Source organism: Hemicordylus capensis, chromosome 2 (genome assembly GCF_027244095.1).
Source record: "Hemicordylus capensis ecotype Gifberg chromosome 2, rHemCap1.1.pri, whole genome shotgun sequence".
In the NCBI taxonomy this organism is placed as follows: domain Eukaryota; kingdom Metazoa; phylum Chordata; class Lepidosauria; order Squamata; family Cordylidae; genus Hemicordylus; species Hemicordylus capensis.
The window spans coordinates 208800093-208823749 of NC_069658.1; the positions used below are offsets into that span (position 1 = coordinate 208800093).

The window sequence follows — 23657 nt, forward strand, 5'->3', positions numbered from 1 at the left end:
ACAAGAGGTCTGTGACCCCAGGTTTCACCGCTTGTGTCTGATGGGCGAGGCATCTGGCTCGGGTTCCTAACACAGACTCTCCTTAGCACAGGGGGCCATTCCTGCTCGCCACTGCAAGACGGTCGAAAGGCAGTCTAAAAACATGAAAATCAAATCAATAAAATGACCGTGCCTATGCGAGCCACCGCCATGGGTGGCAGGGGAAAGGCAGTCGACCCATCCCTGGACAACGCAACTCTTTCTTCTTTCAGAGCCCGTTTTCTGATGCCCCTCTTTTGCATTGTTGAACTAGAAGTGAGGCGTGGCTACTGTGTGGACATCCCCATGGCGCAGCCTGCTTTCGAGTGTACCCTCCTTTCTGTTCCCTTCCTGACGCTTCTCCCCCCCCCAACTCAAAAGTGAGTGACTGCAAAACATGGAAACCAGTTGTAGAAGACGGCCTGGCTGGGGGCAAAACCAGAGGGGCTGAGGGGCTCCGAGGGGAAACTTGTCAGCCGCTCCCCTCTCTCTTCAAAATGCGCCTGACAAAGAGGAGAAAAGGAAGTTGGGAGACACCCTCCTGTGAAGGCAGCAAGCGGGTCAGAAACCCAGTGGGAGCAGAGGGAATGCATCAACCGGTGGGAACCGGGGAGGAGATGGAGAGAAACAGGGGGAGCCACAAAAGAGGGTGCTGCACACTGTGGGGGTCCCGCCCTCCTTGTAGGGGCCGAGGCTCTTTGGGGAGGAAGCAGGGAGGATTTGGATCTTCACCAAATTGGCTTTTCCTAGCAAGTGGTAGCCCCCCACTGGGGTGTTGTCAGCCAGAGATCCTGGCTGATGTCCCTCTCGGCGAGACGCCCCCACAAAGAGCCGAGAGCAGCAGGAACGGCGGACGAAGGCCCCGATTGGTAACGGTGTCTTAAGGATTGCGGCGCATGCCGAGTGGGTGAGCGGGCGAGTTTTGCTCATCCCCTAATCTCTTGGATAATCTGTCCCCCCAAATGTGGAAATTGACGGGAGGAGTGAAGTGTGCCTCTGAATAAAATACCGGAGGGGGCTGATGAGACGGATATATATATATATATATATATATATATATATATATATATATATATCTCCCTACTAATCACCTACTGTTGGCAGTTTATTAATTTTAAGAGGTGCTCGGTTTAATCTTGTAACGTTAATGGGAAAAGGGAAGATTAGGCACGTCACGTGGCTGGGAGGAAGGTGGGTCGAGTCGCCCCGGAGTTGGTCTCTCGCTAGTGGTGGGGCTGGCTGGCTGGCATCGTTTCCGCTGTAATTGCGGCTGGGAGTCCAAGGGATGGAGTGGGGGGGGCATGTTTCTAGCTGGTGGGGGCAAGGACTTTGGCTAGGGGCGGGGGGGTGGGGCTTGGGAGCCGGGCCATCGGGGTCCCATCCCCAGGTGCGGTGCATAGCTTTGTCAAAGGACCATCCCGAGCAGCATCCTGGGGTGTGAGGGCCATTCAGGCACGTCGGATGCGCTGCTACAATGCACACACACACAGCCGCCCCGTGCAGTGTCCTCACATGCTTGGTTATCTAGAGTCACCAAGGTCCGTGGCATGGAGAAGCTTCCCCGGAGTGTTTGGAAACCCGCCCCAATGGGGATTTGGCTGGCCTGTGGCGGCAGCAAGGCATTGGAGGCATCGGTGGAGACTGTGGGGAGCGGCTGTGGAGTCTGTGGGGCGTGCCTGGGGCCGGGGCAGGAGAAACAGGAGCGCTCGGTCAGGGCCGGGCTTCCCTGGACTCCCCATTGCCTTCTTGCTGCGTTCACTGCCCTGCCGTCTCCAAGCAGGGCAGAGACAGACCCCTTTCTGAAGCCCTGGATTGCTGCTGCCCGTCAGAACTGAGCTCGATAGACCAAGGGTCTGACTCCAAAGAAGGAAGCTGTATCGACCGCTGTAGCTCAGGGGCAGAGAATCCGCTTTGCATGCAGCATCTCCAAGATAGGGCTGGGAACTATTCCTGCCTGAAACCTTGGAGAGCTGCTGCCAGTCAGTGTAGACGACACGGAGCGAGATGGACCAAGGGTCTGACTCAGTAGAAGGCAACTTCCCATGTTCCTAAAAATATCAGAATAGGAGGCGGTTCCCACAATCCGTGGAAACCGCCGAGATGGGGTTTGCGTTACGGAGCCGGCAGAGGCTAGGGAGTTCAGGTGGCAGGGCTTGCTGGAGAGACCCCCAAGCTGGGAGGCTGCATTTAGCCTCCCCACGGGGGTCTCCTTGTGAGTTGCCGCGGCGTGGAGGCAGGCCGCGGCAACACACAATTAAGAAGACGGGGTTAGCGAAGCGCTCACTCCGCTAACCTCGGGTAAGGGGAGGGGGAATTAGAGGAGTTTGCTGCCCGGAGCCGTGCAGCAGACAATCAACAAAAAGCGGGCTAGGCTCCCTTCGCCCGCTTTTTGTTGATCGTAAGAATCGCCTCTGGATGGCGAAATAATTTGCAAGCAAGAGTTAACCTCTGCAACATATTTCAAACCGCCTATATCGAAGTTATCTACTTGTCTATGGCTGGGTGTCCACAGTCACAAAGGTCCTGGCTAAAAGCTGAATCAAGATTAGTGGAGCTGATGGTGAGAATTCAGAATTTCAGGGCAATCCATTCCGGCCAATCCTGGTTATTGGCATCAGTTAAATGCTGGTTGACTGGAGTGATTTGACCAGGATTGCCCTGAAATTTCGAGTTGTCACCATCTCTCCACAGGCCTCACTAATCCTGATTAACCTTTTAACCAGAATCCTTGCGATTGTGTGGACCTAGCCTAAGTAATTTCCAAACGTGTGTCAACAGAGTCCTTCTCTCTTTGTTTTATTTTTGTGTAAACCGCCCTGAGCCATTTTTGGAAGGGCGGTATAGAAATCGAATGAATGAATGAATGAATGAAACATGTTGGTTTGATCCATCTCTCGGTCTTGTTCTAACATGCTGTATGATCTTTTCCGCCACTGCCTCCAAGTCTTAATAACTTAGTCTCTTTCCATGAACATACGAAACAAATAGGTGCAGCAGCCAGCAAAGCTGGAAGTCAGACGTGGCCTCTGCAGAAGGCAGACCCCAACTCCACCCCCGTTTTCTCTGCTCATTCTCAGGTGGAAGGATCAGGGACTGGTTTCAGTCATTGTTCAAGGGTGATCTGGATTTCCGAGACATTTCTCTAGTGGCTGCCTTCTTCTTTCCCAGAAGTCTCTTGGAAGGACACCATGAGGCTCTTCCCACGATCACGGGAAAGCGGGCTAAGGGAGCTTGCCAGTGACTGCTGGAACCACTGGGCTTGCAGGCCGGCCCGGTGCGTCCAAGGCGGCTCGCCCGCCAAAATCCCCTCCCCTTAAACTAGGTTAACGGAGCAAGTGCTTCGTTGACCTCATTTTTTTGCTCGTGTGCTGCTGCAGTGTGCAGCGACACACGAGTAGACCCCCGACCGGGAGGCTACAAGCGCCCCCCCCGCAGTCTCGGGGGTCCCCCCAGAATGTCTCGCGCACTCGTGCGGGACATCCTGGGACCCGATCCCCACAGCCCCCACCGGCTCCATGACAGAGCCAGTAGTTGTGTGGGCAGCCAATCCGGCCGTCCAGGGCTACCCATTTGATCATCTGTGGGGAGAGCGGGCTAAGCCCGCTTTTCCCGCAAACCCCCGCGAGGCACTTCTCACCACTCGTGTGAAGCGCCTCCACATCGTGACGTAGTCTTGTTTGTTGAGCATTCTGGGGAGAAGAAATTCATGGCAGCCACCTACTGAAACAAATTTCACACCACTGCTGTTGCTACGGTTGCCACCAAAGAGATAGCGGAGGGGGGGATAAATTTCAAAAAACCAATCTCTTGTGATCAGTTGGTGGTAAGCTGTCTGAAACATTCTCAAAATTTCTCCGCTCCCCTTGAAATGGCTTCTAGTTTCTGTCCTCTTGAATTTTCCCCACCTTCTTAAATTCGAGGCTGAAAATTCTGCAGTGAAAATATTCGGCTCAGAACGCTACATCCCAGGAACTTATTTGGCTATATGAGGCTGATAAAGGAACAACAGAGGATCCCAAATGATACATTCCAGGCAATGTACCATTCCGATATCTCAGAACGATACATTACAGGGAAATATCCGACTCTGAACACTGCATCCCAGGAAGAAAGTTTCGGGCGCATCAGGGAACCACTACCGAATTGTTTGCTAGATCGTAGGATTTCTGTCCAATCGTTTCTAGATGGTCCTCTCTTTTTGATTAATCTCCTTCTTGTTCTCCTGTTCGCTTTCTCAGGTTCCATCAGGGTGACTATACCGTGGAGGTGAGCATCAATGACTACCTGGATATCTATTGCCCACACTATGAGATCCCCTTCCCCAGGGACAGCATGGAACGCTACATCCTCTACATGGTCAACTATGAAGGTCACGATTCCTGTGACCACCGGCAAAATGGCTTCAAGCGCTGGGAGTGCAACCGGCCCGACTCGCCCAACGGGCCGCTGAAGTTCTCCGAGAAGTTCCAGCTCTTCACCCCTTTCTCGCTGGGGTTCGAGTTCAGGCCGGGACATGAATATTACTATATATGTGAGTATTCGGAACTGCCAGCCTCTTGCCTCGCAGGGATGGGATGGGGGTCCAAGATGGGAAGGCCCCATTTTGACATCTAGTAAGTCCAGTGTGCAAAAGGAGAGTTGCAAAGGCTTATGGGTAGACACGCCAAGGGGCATACAGGAAGCAACGGCAGCCATAGACAAGTGGTGTTATTGGCAATGAGTATTTTAGGGGATAACTAGAACGTTACAAAGTTTTTAGTTCTTCAGAAGTCTTCTTCAGACCGCATGCTGAGCGATGCATCTAAAGAGTCCTGGGGAACTCGAAAACGTGTTCACTTTGTGACAGTCAGGTAGCACCATTATTAAGTTAACCTTAATAAAGGTGCTACCTGACTGTAGCTTTTGGGTTTTTCCTAACAGACCAACATAGCTGCCGATTATTTCTGTGTGTTCTGAGGTAGGCGGGGCAACCTTTGGCCAATCACCTTTTCTCTCAGCTTTTCCTACCTCACAGGGTTGTTGTAAGGATAAAATTTGGCAGGGGGGCGAACCTCAATGGGGAGAACCTCAGGTCTACCACCTTGACCACTTTAGGAAGAAGGGCAGGATAAACATGGATGGTTTTTTTTAAAAAACAGCCATCCATCCAGTAGCAATGAGTTCCAAAAGTAGAATATGCATTTTGTGAAAAGGAGCTTCCTCTTCCTGTCTCGCAAATCTCCTGTCACTAAAGTTTTGTGGATGATGCCAAGTGATGGGATCAAATGGTGGCATTCTGAGGCCGTAGAATGGATCGTGCCAGTTGGGACTGCAGGTGACCAGGTTACGTTTTTGAATGCTCCCATGCATTAAAATCTCCTCTGCATGTGGAAAACTAGCACAGGAAGATGTGGGTTGAGGAACAACCTTTGTCTAGGGTGGCTTTTTGTTTGTTTGTCCCCCCCCCACACCCCCCCGCCATTTATACATCATGGGATATTTTTTAAAAAATAGCTCACACTACCTGTAGCTTCAAGTGGTACAGTCCTCTCTGCCATCAGAGGGTTCTCATTTTGTGTAACTTTTCATTTTGTGTAAAAGCAGAGGTTTCCTTGCGTGACCACAGATATTACCCTGAGTGGGAAATGCCCATTCTCACATGTTCTTTTTTTGTGTCCTACTGTGGCACGCTCTAATTTTTACGGAGGACGGAAACCATTCTGTTCCACCTACCCTCCGCCCCGCTTGCAATAAAAAAAAAAATCTGGAGCGATGTAACTGATGAACCGCTCTGATTATGCTGTCATTTCTGAGCAAAGCAATTGCAGGAACCCAGTTTAATTAGCAGGAACGACTCTCTTTAACCTTCATTGGTGACTCGAGAATTTGGGGTCTCCGAGTCCCCAACTGGGCCCTCATTCCAAGAGAAGAATAAAAATAAACCAAGCCGCGGCACAGAAAGAGAGCACAAGAGAGAAACCCCTCGGCGACCCGTCGTTTTCTCTGGTGAAGGCTGGAGGGAGCCTTGGAAGGCGGAAACATTAAGGAAGATTCTGTCCCCAGACTGTGTTTTGGCTTGTAAATGATTTGAACTCGGACCTCCTGCCGGGGCCTCGAGCCTCCTGCGCTACCAGCAAGGAAAAATAATCAAACACTTGAAATTAGCTTCCCGGACCACCCATTAAGAAGTCCCTGATTTAAGGGTCTTCATTTATCTTGGTTTTCTTTTCTTTTCTTTTTAAAAAAGTGGTGTGTGTGTGTGTGTGTGTGTGTAGGAAGGCAGAGCAGTCTGCCTCCGCTGAGGACCAAGGCCGATTTCCGGCCCGCTGTTTTTCTGTACAAGCCGCAAACGTGTCCTCTCCTTTTCCAGTGACAGGCTTCAAGGCTGCTCAGACCTATTTGCAAGTCCCGGCCCACAAAGCTTCCTCCACCTGGAAGGAGCCTTCCTCTTGCGGAGGATTTTCCAGAGACCTTCTTCCTGAGGTCGAACATGACCCGGCCTCGGTCTCGCTAGCCAGCCTCCTTGTATCTGTATCCTCCAGGGACTTTGGGACACAGCAGGGCACTTCCGTCGGCCATCGGGGAGCTGTGTGCACTTCTGATTTTTGATTGTGTGCGAGTGAAAACCGAGCTGGGAGGTTGGTGGCGTGGGAGTCTCCCACTGGGCAGGATGGCGCCCGCACCTCTACCCAGCTATTGAATGAGGTCGCAGGAAAGGCCACAGGAAGCTGCCTTCTGCAGAGCCAGACCCTTGGCCCGCCTGGCTGAGGGTTGTCCGCACGGACTGCCAGCCGCTCTCCAAGGTTTCGGGCTCAGCGGCCTTTCCTTGGAGATGCTGCCAGGGATTGGACCGGGGACCTCCTGCCCGCAAAGCAGATGCTCTCTCAGTTGCGCTGCAGCCCCCTCCCCGCCAAACGGGAAGCAGGCATCGACTGAGTCAGACCCTCGGCTGGCTCGGGATTGCCCACCCGGACCGGAAGCGTCTCTCCAAGGTTCCGGGCTTAGGGGTCTTTCCCAGCCCGGTGGCGGCGGCGACTAGGAATCCCCCTACACCGCGTTCCGACAAAGGTTCTCAAAGCCGTTTAGATAGGGAAATAATAAATACATAAGATGCTTCCCTGTCCCCGAAGGGCTCACCCTCTTCAAGGCAGCACAAGCCACCGGAGAGACGCTGTGCTGGGGCCGGAGAGGGCCAGTTGCTCCCCCCCCTGCTAAATAGAAGAGAGCCCCCACTCGCAAAGGGGCCTCTCGGCTGAGTGACGATGCCTCCAGGGACTGAGGGACCGTCTTCATGCTAAGCCGATGCTCTGCCCCCGTCCCCCTCCCTCAAGGCTGGGATTCCCAACTTTGGGTACGCCAGCTGCTGCGGAACTACAACTCCCATCATCCCCAGTGACAATGCAAAGGTGCCATTCTTCCGGGCTCTCCTCTCTCCCCTCTGGCAGTTTCGGCTCGCAGGCGCTCTGTTGAGCACCGTGGGACGTCCTCCCCAGGAAACGTGCCGAGATTGCCCTGCCCAGCTCCTGCTCCGAGAAGAGGCATCTCGTCTCTGGCCTGCTCACGCACATCCATGATCGTCTGGCATGTCGCAGTTTTGTTTTGAACAGTCGATAAAGATGGGTGGTTTTCTCATCTGGCTTTAACTTAAGGACCAATGCGCCATCGACTCTTAAATCAGTCCAGCGTTTGCCAAGTCAATTAATACCCATGACGCTGCTGCCTACTGAGCCAGACCCTTGGTCTGTCCAGCTCCGGACTGCCGACACTGACTGGCAGCAGCTCTCCCAGGTCTCAGGCTGGGAAAGGGCTTTTCGCAAAGCAGGGGCTCGGCCCCTGAGCTGTGTTTCCACCTTGACGTGAACTTTCCTGTGTGCTCAGAGCAACATCCTGTGCTCCCTGAAAGTGGACATTTCTCTGCTACATTTCTGTATGTCAGGCTGTCATTAAAGGCACAAGAGCAAGGCCAGGAATAAGTGGCGATTTCAAAAGCGTCGGTGCAGGGCTAGGAGAAAACGTGAGAAACCTAAAGGCACAGGAGCAATGGCGGGGTGGGGATATGGGGACCCTAAAAGCGCAGAGGCAAAGCTAGGGGAAATTTTAGTTTTAATAGCGTATGTGCAGGACCAGGGGGGAATGTGTGAACCCTCAAGGTACAGGGACAAGAAGGAGGGAAATGCGGGAAACCCACATTTCTGTATGTCAGGCTGTGGTTCGAGGCACAACAAGAAGAAGACCGGAAGGGGATGAGGAGTGGTAATTTCGAAGGCTAGGCAAGGCTAGGCTTTCTATCTGCTTTCCTTCACGCCAACCTTGTGAAGTAGGTTGCGATGGGCTCTGCCTTTCAGCCGCTCTGCTGCCATCGGGCCCCAAGCAAGGAAAGACTCGGGCCCCGTCCCCTTCAAGGTCGCCGCGAAGGAGGCCCAACTTGACTTCACAGCCGCCTGCTCCCAAGTTGGCATCAAGCGTCCCTTGAATCAGAACTGCCTCCCCCCCCCCTCCCCGATCAATAAAGAAAATCTAAAATACTAATAATAACAATATTAATTAAAATCCACGACCCCAAAGCACTCTGCCGCCGAAGCCCGTCTCTTGGTCCGGGAGTGAACGGGGAGACTTATCTTGGGCAATATTTCCCCCTTCTCCTGCTCCAAAGCATCTGTTTTCAACCCTCTTAATTTGTTCCTTTTATCTGTACTAAATTACCATTTTCTCTCTCTTCCCCTCTTCCAGTAAAATGTCACTTGTAAAATAACTGCATTTACGACTTTCGCTCTCTCTGTCTCTCTCTTTTTTTATTTTAATTTTTTTTTTAATTTTTTTTTTAATGTCGTTAGGGAGAGATTACAGAGGAGTAAATAGTGGAAGTCACCACGGCTAAGCCAGTTAGGATTCATGTCATGTGGAACATTAGAAATTACGCTTCTTTGAGGGAACTGTATTTAGCAGACATGAAAGAACAAGCATTACCTCTTTCTATAGCTTGCAAATTGGAATTCCATTAACCTTCCAGGCATCGAGATGAGCTATCCTGTTTGCACGGCCCGGTTTTAGGTCAAGGTTAACCGGTTTTGGGGAGTTGGGCTTCTCGGAGCAATCTTTGTCTGGGGGAGGAGGGCCAGGATGAATGCTGCTGGGATGCCAGACCCCTCAAGTTTGGGCGTCACATCTGTGTGTGGCAAAATGTTGCCACGTTTTGTTCCCAGCTTGGCTCTTCTGCCTTTGGGCAGACCCTCTAACTGCCCTGTTAACCAGGCACAGTTCCTATTTTCTGGTGTACATTTCTGGTGAGATCACTGCAATATCCAGACATAGGAACATAGGAAGCTGCCATAGACTGAGTCAGACCCTTGGTCCGTCTAGCTCAGTATTGTCTGCACAGACTGGCAACGGCTTCTCGAATGCTACACATGTGCAACCAAGTTGTGCACCCGCAAGGAGATTGCGTAGCTGTGCAAAAAAAATCCCAACTTGGCGCTCTTGAGGGTTTGCACTTTTGCACAAATGTTCCCAACCGTGTATACAGATGAAGGGAAAAGTTTCCCAGCAGGGGGTGCCTTGCACGTCGCCTTGCCCACGCGCAAGGATCTTTGTACTAATGCAACACTAAGCAGGGATGCAAGCTCCTGATGTAGCAGAGCTAGCGACTGAAATCGCCTTCTGGATATTTGCCCAAGCATGTTAGTCTGGATGTCAGGCACTGTCTCTGTGTCTGCATTTTGGAGAATGCCTTGTAAAAATACATAGGAAGCTGCCTTCTACTGAGTCAAGCCCTTGGTCCGTCTAGCTCAGGATCTTCTGCTCTGACTGGCAGCAGCTCTCTGGGGCTTCAGTGATGAGTCTTTCCCTGCCCTACCTGGAGATGCTGTCAGGGACTGAACCTGGGACCTTCTGCATGCTAAGCAGATGCTCTGCCAAATGCTGTTTGTGTGAGTTGCATGTGCAAATAAACACGTGCATCATTTTAAAGGGTGGAATTGGAGCCACCATTTATTTGCACAGAAATGTCTGAGAACAGCCCTTCAGCAGAGCCTTCTTGATTTGTCCTGTGTGCAGTTCCATGAAGATTAATTTTGTGCGATCCCTCACTGCTGCGCATGGGCGCATGGGCGCCCAAGACCATTCTTGCGCATCTGCTGCAAAAGCAGAAAAATTGCAACTCCTCATGGCATTCCTATATCCTCCCCATGCAAGAGGGAGCTTTTTCCTGAAGGGTGTGACCCCTGATGCCTTCTGAATTTGCCAAATCTTGGCTGCTATGTCTCCGCCTTTTTCAAAACAAAGCAAAAACACGTTAATCAAAGGGGAGTAGAAATCCAGTTCTGGCGGGTTGCAAGCCGTTCTCATAGGTTTGAGAGACCGATTACATTTAAAACAATGAACGGAGGTGAAAGCGAAGGAAGGCCAAACGACCAAGGACGCTAGACGCTTATTTCTCAGCGGGGGATGAGTGCTGGCGGGATTGTTAAGTGGCGAGGCGCTAGAGGAAATAGCCACGGAATGGAAGAGGGAGGGATGCAAACCCTGCCAAGGGAAGAGAGCAGAGACAAATACCAATACGAATACGGCCATATGGATATACCGCTTTTCAACAAAAGCTCCCAAAGCGGTCTATAGAGAGATAAATAAATAAATAAAATGGCTCGCTGTCTCCAAAAGAAACCCAAGCTCGACAACAGCCACAGCCACCGGAGGGGTGCCGTGCTGGGGATGAAGAGGGCCGGTTGCTCTCCCTCTGCTAAATGTAAGAGAATCACCACTTTGAAAAGGTGCCTCTTTGCCCAGTTAGCAGGGGAAACCATCAGAGAGTGTTAGCAGAGGCCATCAGCGGTTTGGAATACCAAGGGGGGGAGTTTGCACAAAGTCTCTTTGTCCACATTTCTTCCTGGGTTTGGGGTTTCCAGATTTCCTAGCCTTGCTTCTGAAATGGAATGGGTGCTTGCGGAGTCCTCAAGGGGAAATGGGTATATTGGACTCACAAGTAACAACGGCAAGCAAAGAATCCAAAACAACAATGACTAAGAAGTAATTGGTGCTCAAAGAAAGATTGCTAAAATAGGTTGACGGTTCAAAAAGTCACACAGACCTATCAGAATGTATCATGGGTTTTTAAGAAGAACTCGCCCGATGCAAAATGCCACAAGGATCCTTATCGGGTCCGTGGGGGCAGCGGATGTCCCAGACCTACAAACAAGAAGGAGAATGAAGCAAACCCCCAGAATGCTGCAATAAATATGTAAAAGTCCAGATCAAACTGTGGTCAGCTTCCAAAAGGCGAACATCTCAAGGGTCATGGCAAGCTTCTCAACCCCCCAAAGGTCTTCCTTGGTGGCACTGACTAGAACAGGGGCCTGGAGCCCCTTCCGTAGGAAAAGAGGTGACTATGGGGAGACATGACAGAGGTCTATAAAATTATGCATGGAGTGGAGAGAGAGAATTTTTTCCCCCTCTCTCACAACACTAGAACCAGGAGCCATCCCTTGAAACTGAAGGCTGGGAAATTTAGGACCAACAGAAGGAAGTCCAAATTTCACACAACTCATAATTAATCTGTGGAATTCTCTGCCACAGGATGTGGTGATGGCCACCAGCTTGGATGGCTTTAAAAGAGGCTTGGACAAATTCATGGAGGGCAGTTCTTTCAATGGCTACTAGTCGGGCAGCTATTGGCCATCCCCAGTCTCAGAGGTAGGATGCCTCTCAATATCAGTAGCAGGGGAGCAACAGAAGGAGAGAGGGCATGCCATTTTCATCTCTTGCCTTTGGGCTTCCCAGAGGCATAGGAACAGAGGCAGCTGCCATATACTGAGTCAGACCCTTGGTCCATCTAGCTCAGTATTGTCTTCACAGACTGGCAGCGGCTTCTCCAAGGTTGCAGGCAGGAATCCCTCTCAGCCCAATCTTGGAGATGCTGCCAGGGAGGGAACTGGGAACCTAGATGCTCTTCCCAGAATGGCTCCATCCCCTGAGGGGGAATCTCTTGCAGTGCTCACACTTCTAGTCTCCCATTCATATGCAACCAGGGCAGACCCGGCTTAGCTAAGGGGACAAGTCATGCTTGCGACCACCAGACTAGCTCTCCTCTTCTCTCCTCTCCTCTCCAGCGGCATCTGGTGGGCCACTGTGGGAAACAGGATAATGGGCTAAAAGGGCCTCCTTGGGCCTGATCCAGCAGGGCTGTTCTGATGTGCGTTGCATCCAACGCCTCATTTGGGACTGAATCTATCCACAGTAGAACTCATGAAATACTCAAGTGTCCTAATGTGTAAGCACCAAAGTGCAGGTCTTGCACACCGAATCCTCCACCTTGTGGGTTTTTCCTTGTGACTTGATGCCAGGCCAGGATCCGAACAAATGGCTTGCCCTGCCAACCAGGTTACGCCCGTGCAGGGCGATCGAGTCGCTGTGCAAAGTCGCAAGGAGGCTCACAACGGCACTCTTGCGCCAGAGCGCTGCTGTTCCCTGCAACGCTCACGAGGCCTGCCCCAGGCTGGGCCGGCAGCCACATGCTTGTGCTGGGACCACCCGGGTCTGGACAGCACGAGGCCCTTGCACTGGTGGTGCAAAGGCGTTTGGTCAGGCACCAGGGTTTTGGGTGGGCAGGACCTTGGAGGATTAGTCCAACTCCCTGCTCAGCAAGGGACAGAATTGCACATAGGGGTGTGTGTGTGTGTGTGCGCGCACGCGCACGCCTATGTGTTGCTTTACCAATGCTCAGGTGTGCACCCACACATCCTTGGAACAGAGCACTAAAAGCATGCGGCTGCCGTTTTATGTAGCAACTCTGGGAGGCCTGATGACCTGAAAGGCTGTTTAAAACAAAAAAAACAACAACCCCCAAACCCTTAGAATAATTAAATGAAATCGGATGCTTCTTTTGCAGCGCTTTCTCAATGTACATGCGCCTGTTGGAAACCCAGACTGGGAAAACCAGTGTCCGTGAACATGCAAGATGCAGAAAACTGCACACTGTCCAATCCCATCTTTCATTTTAGAAATTCTCCTTGTTAAACGAACATTCAGGTGGGGTGGGAGGCAGCACGGAGTGAATGTCTGAACCAATAAAGGAACAGGCTGGGCAAGGAGGAAGGAATGAAACAGTCATCACCGTCCTTATTTTATTTGCAAGTATGGACCTGCAAGAGAACGCTGCAGTATAATAGGTTAATATTGTGAGTTCATTGTGTGGGTGTGTGTAGGCACACACACTGATTAATGGGTTCAGTGCACAACGTCCCTCAGAGGAGTTTACACACATGCAGTTGTTCTTATGTTATTTGGAGCGGGGGTGCTTGAATTTGTTAACCCCCTTTCTACTTAGAAATACAACAGTGTGAAATGTTTGGTGAGGAAACAAGAGCTTTAGACCCCTTTCCCCTGCAGAAGCAGAAGGGGTTTTGGCTGACTTGGGGGAGTATTCTTCAAGCTGAGAAATTTCCTGTTCTTTTTGTTCAAGTGCCCCCCCCACATCCTTGCCACTAATTTCCATTAGCTCCACCCACCTGATTGTGTCTTAACTGCCCTGAATCCACAAACATTCCGCTCCATTGAGTTACATTGGGGAAGTTGGGGGGGAGGGTTGCCCCCTTTTTCTTCAGATTTTTGTGAAACCGATATATTTGAGGATCACCCCAAGCCTTCCAGTATCTTCTCTCACCCATGGGTGCTCCAGTTCTGCATCCACACAGGGATCATAACATTTCTAGCTCTTTCGTAAATAGATATAAGATGTACTGTTGCTCGACAACAGAGTTCTCAAAGCATTTTACGTAGAGAAAAGAAGAAAGAAGGCGGCTCCCTGTCTTTGCAAAACACATCAAGTAGACATTAACAATCGGCAATCAGTTAAAAACCAACGTGTGCACATTGTGCAAAGGTGTTTTGAAAAATCCGTTTTCCTGGGTTCCTTCGCATCCTAGCTTTTCTCCAAGAAAGAGAAACCAGCGTGTGAGATGCAAATGGGGGGGCGGGGTTATGCAGATGAGGACTTTCTCAATTCTGAATGGCCCCCACTGAGAAGCGTTCTTTGCTCCCCGTGAAAGGTGACATCACTGAGACATTGTTAGCTTTCTTGTCCGGAGACAAGGGCTCAGCTCGGCTCTCCTCTCTCCAGGAGAAGGGGATCTGAAGCGGTGGGAGGGGAGAGCGTTGGGAGGCGGATTTGAAATGAAGCCTTGGCATTGTTGGCTATCAATATCTCAGCAAGCCACTTGGGACAATCTGGAGAAGCCCTGGGAACAGCTGCTTCGGCCTTACAGCTCTGGGGAGAGAGTCTACACCACGGAAGCTTGCTCTCCAGTAAGGAGCAAGAGCCTTTCCAAAAATATTTGAAGGATTCTCATGTTGTCGTTCCCCACCACCACCCAATGAAGACACCACATCTCACATGTGTTAATGTGTTTCTACGCCAGATATTGAATTAGGATGGGGTTTGCAAGACCTGAGCTGAATTCAGATGGGGCTTGCAAGACCTGAGCTGCACACCTGGTCCCCAGCACTTTGCACAAACTCAACTGCCAAGTGTACTGAGGCCGTGTCCTCACAACCCACGGAAATGTAGTTAAAGGGTTAGCTACAATCAGCACGCCCAGCTCATGAACCCTATAATAACTACAATCACATGGGTCATGAGAACACAGGCAGAGTTTTGTTGCTGGCATGTACAACAGGACAACTCAAACAAGAAACAGAAGGATATGGAGGAGGCTGTCCTCTCAGCACTGCTACCATTTCTTCTCACCCAGAGTGTCCCTGGAATTGCACGTCTGATCTGGTTGGCATAGGATACTTGGACTTTCAAAAAGCTTTTGACCAAGTTCCTCATCAAAGACTCTCGAGAAAATTTAGCTGTCATGGGATAAAGGGACAAGTACATGTGTGGATCGGTAACTGTTTGAAGGACAGGAAACAGAGGGTAGGTATAAATGGACAGTCAGAAAGAAGTGAGGTCCCCCAGAGAGCTGAACTGGGACTGATGCCTTTTAATTTGTTCATAAATGATCTAGAAGTTGGGGTAAGTAGCGAGGTGGCCAGATTTGCAGATGGCACTAAACTATTTAGGGTAGTGAAATCCACAACAGATTGTGAGGAGCTCCAAAAGGATCTCTCCAAACTGGGTGAGTGGGCAACAAAATGGCAAATGCATTGCAATGTTAGGAAATATAAAGTGATTCATACTGGGGCAAAAACAAACCAACCCCAGCTTCACATATACACTGAGTCTAAGCTGACAGTGGCTGAACAGGAGAGAGATCTTGGGGCCGTGGTGGACAGCTCATTGAAAGTGTCGACTCAGCTGTGAAAAAGGCCATTTCCTAAACCCCATTTGCAGGAGAGTAACAGTAGGTGAGAGAGGGCATGCCCCCTCCCTGCTTGCCTGTGGGCTTCCCAGAGGCATCTGGTGGGCCACTGTGTGAAACAGGATGGCCAACTAGATGGGCCTCCTTGGGCCTGATCCAGCTGGGCTGCACTTATGTTCTTAATTCCTCCGAGTAAAACCACCAAAATCCCCTTCAGAAGTTTGCAGTCATAGTAAAGGGATGTCGGTTCTTTTATGTGTGCTTGTGGGTGGATTTCAGTTTTGAAATTTAATTTTCATGTTTCCCAACATACCGAATACAATGAGAATAGATTCAGCAGAAGCAGCGAAAACGTGGGAAGAGTTTTCCCTTGTGCTCAAATAAAGAAAGACAGGAGCAAACGTCACGTTACAGTGCAATTAAAGATGTAATTTCTGAGGAACGAACTAGAGAATATTCAGAAGCATTTTCCAAAGAGTAGCGTAAATTATCCTAGTTCCCTCCACACACAAAAGAATTGAGTTCCATGTTGGTTTGTGTGTGTGATATATACATGCAGACAAGTGGGTGATACCAGCAGACTTGGGGTGATCCACGGATAGGTCAGTGTTAAGAACATAACAGCCCTGCTGGATCAGGCCCAAGGCCTATCTAGTCCAGCATCCTGTTTCACACAGTGGTTCGCTGGATGCCTCCCAGAAGCCCAGAGGCAGTCTTCAAAAAATCAGAAGGAAAAATCTTAAGGGTCCAACCCTTCCCCACCAAACTGCCCCCATATTAGTCAATGGACAGAATGTTTGTGAGCTCAGACAACAGTTAACAGACAAGTAGTGTGCAGCGGTAATGGGACTCTGTCATAGGGTGTGAGGAGGGTTTGAAGAACAAGAGTAGGAAATTTGTCAACTCGAAGAACACTCCCTCAAGACAGTCACAAGTCCTTCTGATTCTGAGGGGGGAAAGTGTGTGAAACTCTTTTGTTTTGTTGCCAGCCATTTCACAGCTTTGTGTTTCTGAGGGGGAAAGGGGTTGAAAAGGAGCTGGGACTGAGCAGCGCCCCCCCCCCCCGCAAAAAACACCCAGAGACCAGGGGAGAAAGTTGCATATAAAATAAGTTAGAGCTAGGATTCCTGGCTTTGTGGCTACCTTTCGTTTTCTTACCAGGCTTAGGTCTGGGCTCAGGTAACACTTGCACAACTGGGGTATAATGCAACTTTCTACTGAGGGTCCATTCTTTCGTATGTACAGTCAGATTGCTGGATTTCTGCAGAAGAGACGTCTCTTTCAAAGCGTCACAAACGCCCAAAGACGCAGAGCCCGTAAAAGGCTGTGTGTCTCCCCCCCCACCCCCACCCCTCGGAATTTCCTCCCACTCAGAGAAATGCAGGGCTTGAAATATATACACATAATTGGGAAATTAAAAGCAGATAAACTTATCATCAAAGCGAAGAGCCTTAAACCACCTGGATGTGTTTGCCTCTGCCAAGCAAAAAGGTCTCCCAGTCTCCGCTAGGAAGTCTTGGTCCTCGTTTGCCTGGTTTCTAGGTGCGGCCAGACCTTTTTTTCCTTTTTCTTCTTTCCCCCTTTTTCTTCCTAAAAACAGACAACCAAAAACCAGCGATTCGGGAGCAGCGGATGAGAGGGGGAGTGGGCTGCGGAGAGGTCTCTGTGCCGAGATGCGCAGCCCCCCTAGAGAAACATCAGAATAATCAGTGTTTGGATGCGATTTGGACATTCATTCAGGGTGAGCCGAAGAAAGGAAGCGTTGGCCCTTTCTGGAAACAGGATGTCTCCTGCTCGGCTTGGAATTGGCCTGTCAAACCTGATCTGTTTCAGAACCGGCTAGAAATCCACCTTGTCAAATCCGACCCCTTTCCTCTCCCCTCCCCAAATGCTTTTTACCCTCTTTTCTCACCCAGCTGTCCATCCTAATCCGGAAAATTTCATGCCCGAAAGCGTTCCCACCCGCCCCCTGCTTTTAATTACAAACTTTTCCTAACCCCCTCTCTCCATCCAGCCCTTTCGTCCGTCCATCCCTCGATGTGTCTCACGCCCGCTTGGATGAAGGAAGGCGTCCAAAGCGTATCATTTCGTCTGGCAGGTTTTTATTTAGGGAAATCCGAACACGTTGAAGGATGTTTGGGGTGGAAAAGCATCCCGCCTGGGGGTCGGACAACTTTTGACATCCGTTTCGGGGGGAGGCATGTTGATCAAAGAGGTCCTTTTGAAAGGAGGAGGCAGCCCATCAGCTCCGGGGGTGGGGAGGGCCCCTAAGAGATCTTTAAGCCTCTTAGCACGGTCTGGGAACATCTGGGGTCAAACAGCAAACCTATGCAATCCAGGCAATCAACACCCACTTTGAGAATGAGAAACCTAAGCTGGTTCAAGCTGGTTTCCGGACTAGAAATGCCTCTGACATTTCCTTGATCTGAATGCCTCCCTAGGTTCTGGAATTCTGGATGTCCTGGTCTTGCTTCCGAAGTAGAACTGGATTAGGAATCCGTGTTCTTTTGTGCTTCCGTTTCCACATTTTGTAACTGCACACGTGTGGTGTGCCCCCTGCTTGCGTTTCCTACCATCCTGTGCTGGCCAACATCCAGAACCACCCTGAGCTTTTCCAACAAAGTTGGTCTTCCACACGATCACCTGGGGGTGGTTTGGGGCAGGGAGGAGTTCCTGGCAGACGAGCAGAGCCTCTGTTTGGCTCTGCTAACTCACCCCACACACAGCCGCGGGCTCCATGATTGCCTCAGGGAGCTGGGTCCTCCAAGGATTGAGGGTGGTATCCCACAATGCACTGTGCTTCCAGGACAGAGGCCGCCCTCAATTCACCAGCAGCTCTCCTCTGACTGGCCCCTCTAGCCATAGAACTCTGTGTCAAACATGGCTGCCAGCTGCTGGGGACTGCTTAAAATGGGGGTTTCAACACACGATTGGCAGACTAAGGTTGGGAAGCTGCTCTTTTCGCCCTAACTCACTAAACATCATGGCTTCCCACTTTTGAATGAGCTGGGTAGGTGGGTGTCCCGTGGGCTCTCCTGCCTTCTAGTTCTTGGTCGTTGCCCAGCGACCTTACTGTGTCACTCTGCAAAATCCTGCAGTTGTGCTTGCATTCCCTGCCATGTAAACAGAGGGAGGAAGAGGTTTCTGAGCGGGAGGCATGCCACAAGTAACACACCTTCTTGTGCAGGTGTGTTTGCACAACAGGTGTGTGCAGGTGTGTTTGCACAACAGTACTCTGGAGCACAAGCTCCCAGCATAGTGGAGCTAGTCAGCACAACATCTTTGCCATTGCATGGCACGTGTGCTCAAGAGGGCATTAGTCGGGATGTGTCAGCCCTGTGTCAGCCCCCCCACACACACACCTCTGCAACAAGCAACACAATCTGAAGGCGATCATATCTGTGGCCTCATCAAGTGTCCTCCATGTGGTATTTTCCTGACGCATGTGTGCACAATGGTAGCAATTCAAAGAACAATTGTTGAGGCAGTCGTAATCACACCTCAGTGGCTTTTTTGCAGGGTTTGGTCCATACGTACCATCACACCAGAATTATTTCTATCTATCTATCTATCTATCTATCTATCTATCTATCTATCTATCTATCTATCTATCTATCTATCTATCTATCTAATTTATCAAATTTGTACACCACCCCAAACTTTCGTCTCTGGGCTGTTAACAATCATAAAACAAGTTAGGAAGCTGAGAGAGCTTGGGCGAAAAGATGGGTTTTCAGGTGTTTTCTGAAAATTGCCAGAGATGGGGAGGATCGTATCTCAGCAGGGAGCGCATTCCACAGTCTCGGGGCAGCAACTGAGAAGGCCCCGTCTCTGTGTAGCCACCAAACGAGTCGGCGGTAACTGGAGACGGACCTCCGCAGATGACCTCAACAGTTTTGTGCCAGAATGTGTGCATATCACTAAGTTTTATTTATTTAGCTCTTGAAAGCTTCTAGGGATGCTAGACCTCTTTTCCCCACAGGGAGCATGTGCGACAATCACTGTAAGATCTTCCCAGTACCGCCCTGGGAAGAACCCCTGCCTGTTTGCATGCAGAAGGTTCCACGTTCCCTCCCTGGCAACATCTCCAAGATTGGGCTGAGAGAGACTCCTGCCTGCAACCTCGGAGAAGCCGCTGCCAGTCTGTGAAGACAATACTGAGCTAGATAGACCATGGCCTGACTCCGTAGATGGCAGCTTCCTCAGTCTTCTCGTCCTCGCTAACCTGTAGCTGAGTGTCTCTGCCACCGTGCTATACCTCCTCTCTCAAAGCAATCTAGCTTTTATGAATAAAAGCAATCTGGCTTAAAACTCATGCCGAATGGGGCCTGCTTCCTTGCTAACAGCACTCCCTTTCTCTCTCCTCACCCCCCACTTGTGTCTTTCAGCGGCAACGCCACCTAACCTGGTTGACAAACCCTGCTTAAAGCTGAAGGTGTACGTCCGGCCAACCAGTAAGTAGCACCCTCTCGGGGCGCAGGGGAGGCCTGTCGGGATCCGGGCCACTGGGCTCCGGGACCGGAGGAGGGGGGAACTGGCTGCCAATCCAAGTGGGCCAGAAGCAGTTGGCGAGACCAAGAAGGACTCCAGGCGAAACTCAGGGGAAGGGGCTGGCACTGAGGTGGTGTCCTCACACCAGGGGGGCCTTGCTCAGACTGAGGGGCCTTTATAAGGCCTGCTGGGCAGGGATTGGCGCTGTGGAGTCAGCTGCTGGAATCCGCGGGCGAATGGGCACTGCAGCCGAGCTGGCGCCAGAGCACAGAATTTCAGGGCTGCAGCGGAAACGGAGCACTGGGGCGCCCGGAAGGGAACGAGCCCTGGCATCTGACCACTGGCCATTCCAGTGCACACACACGCCCCAGCATCCCCTCTTCCTCTTGAGTAATCTGGAGGTCTCCACTTGCTGAACACTGCCGTACAGAGTCTGCCGGTCGGTCTCAGAGCTGGTCCAAGGCATTAAGAACACAGAAGAGCAAACCAAATGGTCCATCTAGTCAAGCACCCTGCTTCCGACAGGGTACAGCCGGATGTAAGCCCACAAGCAGGGCTTGTAGCCCTCCCATGTTGCTTGTCCCCAGTATTTATCAGTCAGAGGTAGACTGCCTCTAGATGTGGCAGTTCCACACTGATAGACCTCCATAGGAAGAGGCCTGCTACATTAGACTGAGGGCAGACCTAGCTCAACCTCCTGTTCCAACCCTCATTGGCCAACCAAATTAAGAACACAAGAAGAGCCCTTTTGCATCAGACTGGAGCTCAGTTTAGTTCAGCATCCTGCTTCCCATAGTGGTCAACCAGATGCTTTCCCCTCTCACCATTGCCCCCTCCAGCAACTGGTATTCGGAGGTAGACTTCCTCTGACTATGGAGGTTCCACATGGCCATCACGACTAAGAGCGAGTGACAGCCTTCTCCTCCATAAATGTGTCAGATCCTCGTCTCGGTCTTCACTAAGTATCGCATGAAGAGAAAATACCATAACTCTTTCAGACATGACACGAGACCAAGGTTTATTTTGACTCCAGTTTCTTTAGCACTCCAGGATTGGTACCAGAAGCTTAGCCCGCTTTCCAGGGACGGTGGGGGCCACTGGGCTCACGGTGCTCCCAAGGCAGCTAGCCCGCCTAATTCCCCCTCCCCTTAAATGGGGTCAACGGAGCGAGCACTCGGTTAACCTCATTTTGGTCGCCTGTGTGTCCCCGCGGTGAGCGTAGCCTGCTCTCCCTGCAGACGAGTAGCCGCTTGTAGCTGGACCGGCTGCCCGCACGACTCCCGGCTCCATCACGGAGCTGCTGGGGGCTGCGGGAATCGGGGACCGTGCAGCCGCCGGAAGTTCCAGTTCCCCGCAAGTGCGCAGGGCATCCTCGAGAGACCCCCGAGCCCAGGAGGCTGCTTGCAGCCTGCCAGCCGGGGGTCTGTCCGTGTGTCGCCACACACTGCGGTGACACACACGAGCACAAAGACAAGGCGAACCTCATAAGAAACATCAGAGCAGCCCTGCTGGATCAGGCCCACGGCCCATCTAGTCCAGCATCCTGTTTCTCACAGTGGCCCACCAGATGCTGCCGGAAGCCCTTGCAGGAGTTGAAAGGGGCCGGCCCTCCCTCCTGCTGTGACTCCCCTGCAACTGGTTCTCAGAGCCATCCTTCCTTTGAGGCTGGAGGTGGCCCACAGCCCTCCAGCTAGTAGCCCTTGATAGACCTCTCCTCCATGAAGTCATCCAAACCCCTCTTAAAGCCATCCAGGTTGTTGGCTGACACCACATCCTGCGGCAGAGAGTTCCACAAGTGGATCACGCGTTGTGTGAAAAAGTACTTCCATTTGTTGGTCCTAGACCTCCTGGCAATCAATTTCATGGAGTGACCCCTGGTTCTAGTGTTGTGTGAGAGGGGAAAGAATTTCTCTCTCTCCACTTTCTCCACACCATGCATGATTTTATAGACCTCTATCATGTCTTCCCACAGTCATCTTTTTTCTAAACTAAAAAGCCCCAGGTGTTGTAGTCTTGCCTCATAAGGAAGGTGCTCTAGGCCCCTGAGCATCTTGGTCGTTTAAGGAGAGGGGGATTTGACGTGGCTAGCTACCGTTGCAAAAAAACGATTGCCCCAAAGCGGGCTAGACTCCCTTAGCCCGCTTTTGGGCGATCGTGGGAATAGCCTCATTGTTTCTTTGCTGGAAGGTGGGAGAAAATTTGATGAAGGGGTGGCTGGTTTAGGAACACAGGAAGCTGTCTTACACCAAGTTGGAGGACAGCTGACCTTGTGGTCGTATTCCTGAGTTGTCCCCTTTGCCAAGCAAGGAGGCGGGTCTCACGATCAGGCTAAGCCTGCTCTCCCCGCACACGCAAGCGCGCAGGGCATACTGGAGAGATCCCCGGAGTGGGCTACTCACAACTGAAAAAAACCGAGGTTGTGGAGCATTCAGTCCGGAAACCCAGTTTAAGGGGAGGGGTTGTTTGGCGGGTTAACCGCCTGTGAGCCCGGTGGCTCCCGCGATCGTGGGAATAGCCTCCTTTTCTGCTTGGTTTGCATTTGGATGAGAGACTGCATGAGAGGGCTGTAAGATATAGATCTGGGAAAGACTGTGCCCAGCCTGAGACCTTGGAGAAGCCGCTGCCAGTCTGTGAAGACAATACTAAGCTAGACAGACCAAGGGTCTGACTCAGTCTATGGCAGCTTCCTGTGTTCCTAACCAGCCACCGTCTCCCACTTTCCAAGCACTATTAACTTTTTCTGGTTTCGGCGGAGGCTGAAATTCGAGGAATGGGCTCTGGGCCTTAAGCAAAAGACCCCCAGATGACCTGCCCCATTTCCAGCAAACTGTGTTTGGTTCTACTTTGCTGTAAAGAAAAGGAGAGCATTCTAGCATGGTGCCTGCTGCATAGACCCCCAGGATTCGTGCTGGTAGCTTTGTTTTGATTGCGCGAAAGGAGAGCAAATTGTTTTTTTTCCTTCCCTTTTCCCTTTTATACAAAAATAAAAAATAAAAAATGCAAAAAACCTCCAGCTCTCTGTACAGGGGCTACTTTTTAGAATCAAACATCACAGCTGTTCGAGGGGAAAGAAAACACAAATTAATAATTTTCTCCTCCTGTTAACATGTAATTAGTATTTGGCCACAGTTCTTCCCAGGGAGTATGTGAGTGGCTGAAAATGTCAGCGTCTAAAGGGTATTGTTCCTTTTTTCTTGTTTTCCTCCTTTTTTCTTTTTCATTTGTGTGTGCACCTGCATGATTTTAGCTTGACTTAAAAGAAATCAAGAACTCTCAACTCATGAAAGCATCGTCTGTTTTTTTTAACATAACCCTGGGATGTTTTGTTCATTTTTAAAATTACTTTTCTGCTAGTCCTGGCTTTCTCTCTCGCTCTCTCTCTCTCCCCCCCCCCCTTTCTCTCTCTTTCTCTCCATTTCTTCCTTCCTTTCTCTCCATCCACTTTGTTTTCTCCCTCCCCATCCTCTTCTTCTTATCCTTCCTTCCTTCTTTCTTTCTTTCTTTCTTTCTTTCTTTCTCTCTCTCTCTCTCTCAATTTCTTCCTTCCTTTCTCTCCATCTACTTTGTTTTCTCCCCCCATCCTCTTCTTCTTATCCTTCCTTCCTTCCTTCCTTCCTTCCTTCCTTCCTTCCTTCCTTCTTTCTTTCTTTCTTTCTTTCTTTCTTTCTTTCTTTCTTTCTTTCTTTCTTTCTTTCTTTCTCTCTCTCTCTCTCTCTCTCTCAATTTCTTCCTTCCTTTCTCTCCATCTACTTTGTTTTCTCCCCCCATCCTCTTCTTCTTATCCTTCCTTCCTTCCTTCCTTCCTTCCTTCCTTCCTTCCTTCCTTCCTTCCTTCCTTCTTTCTTTCTTTCTTTCTTTCTTTCTTTCTTTCTT

General features: G+C 50.7%; 1 protein-coding gene across 1 annotated transcript in view; it reads left to right on the forward strand.

Moving 5' to 3' along the window:
• The window catches only part of EFNA2 (ephrin A2), a 180883-nt gene that overhangs the window by 152752 nt on the left and 4474 nt on the right, over positions 1–23657 (forward strand). Inside the window, exons 3-4 of the mRNA XM_053289709.1 lie at positions 4257–4549; positions 19682–19747. Of these exons, the coding sequence (XP_053145684.1) occupies positions 4257–4549; positions 19682–19747 (359 nt within the window). The remainder of the gene's footprint in view (positions 1–4256; positions 4550–19681; positions 19748–23657) is intronic.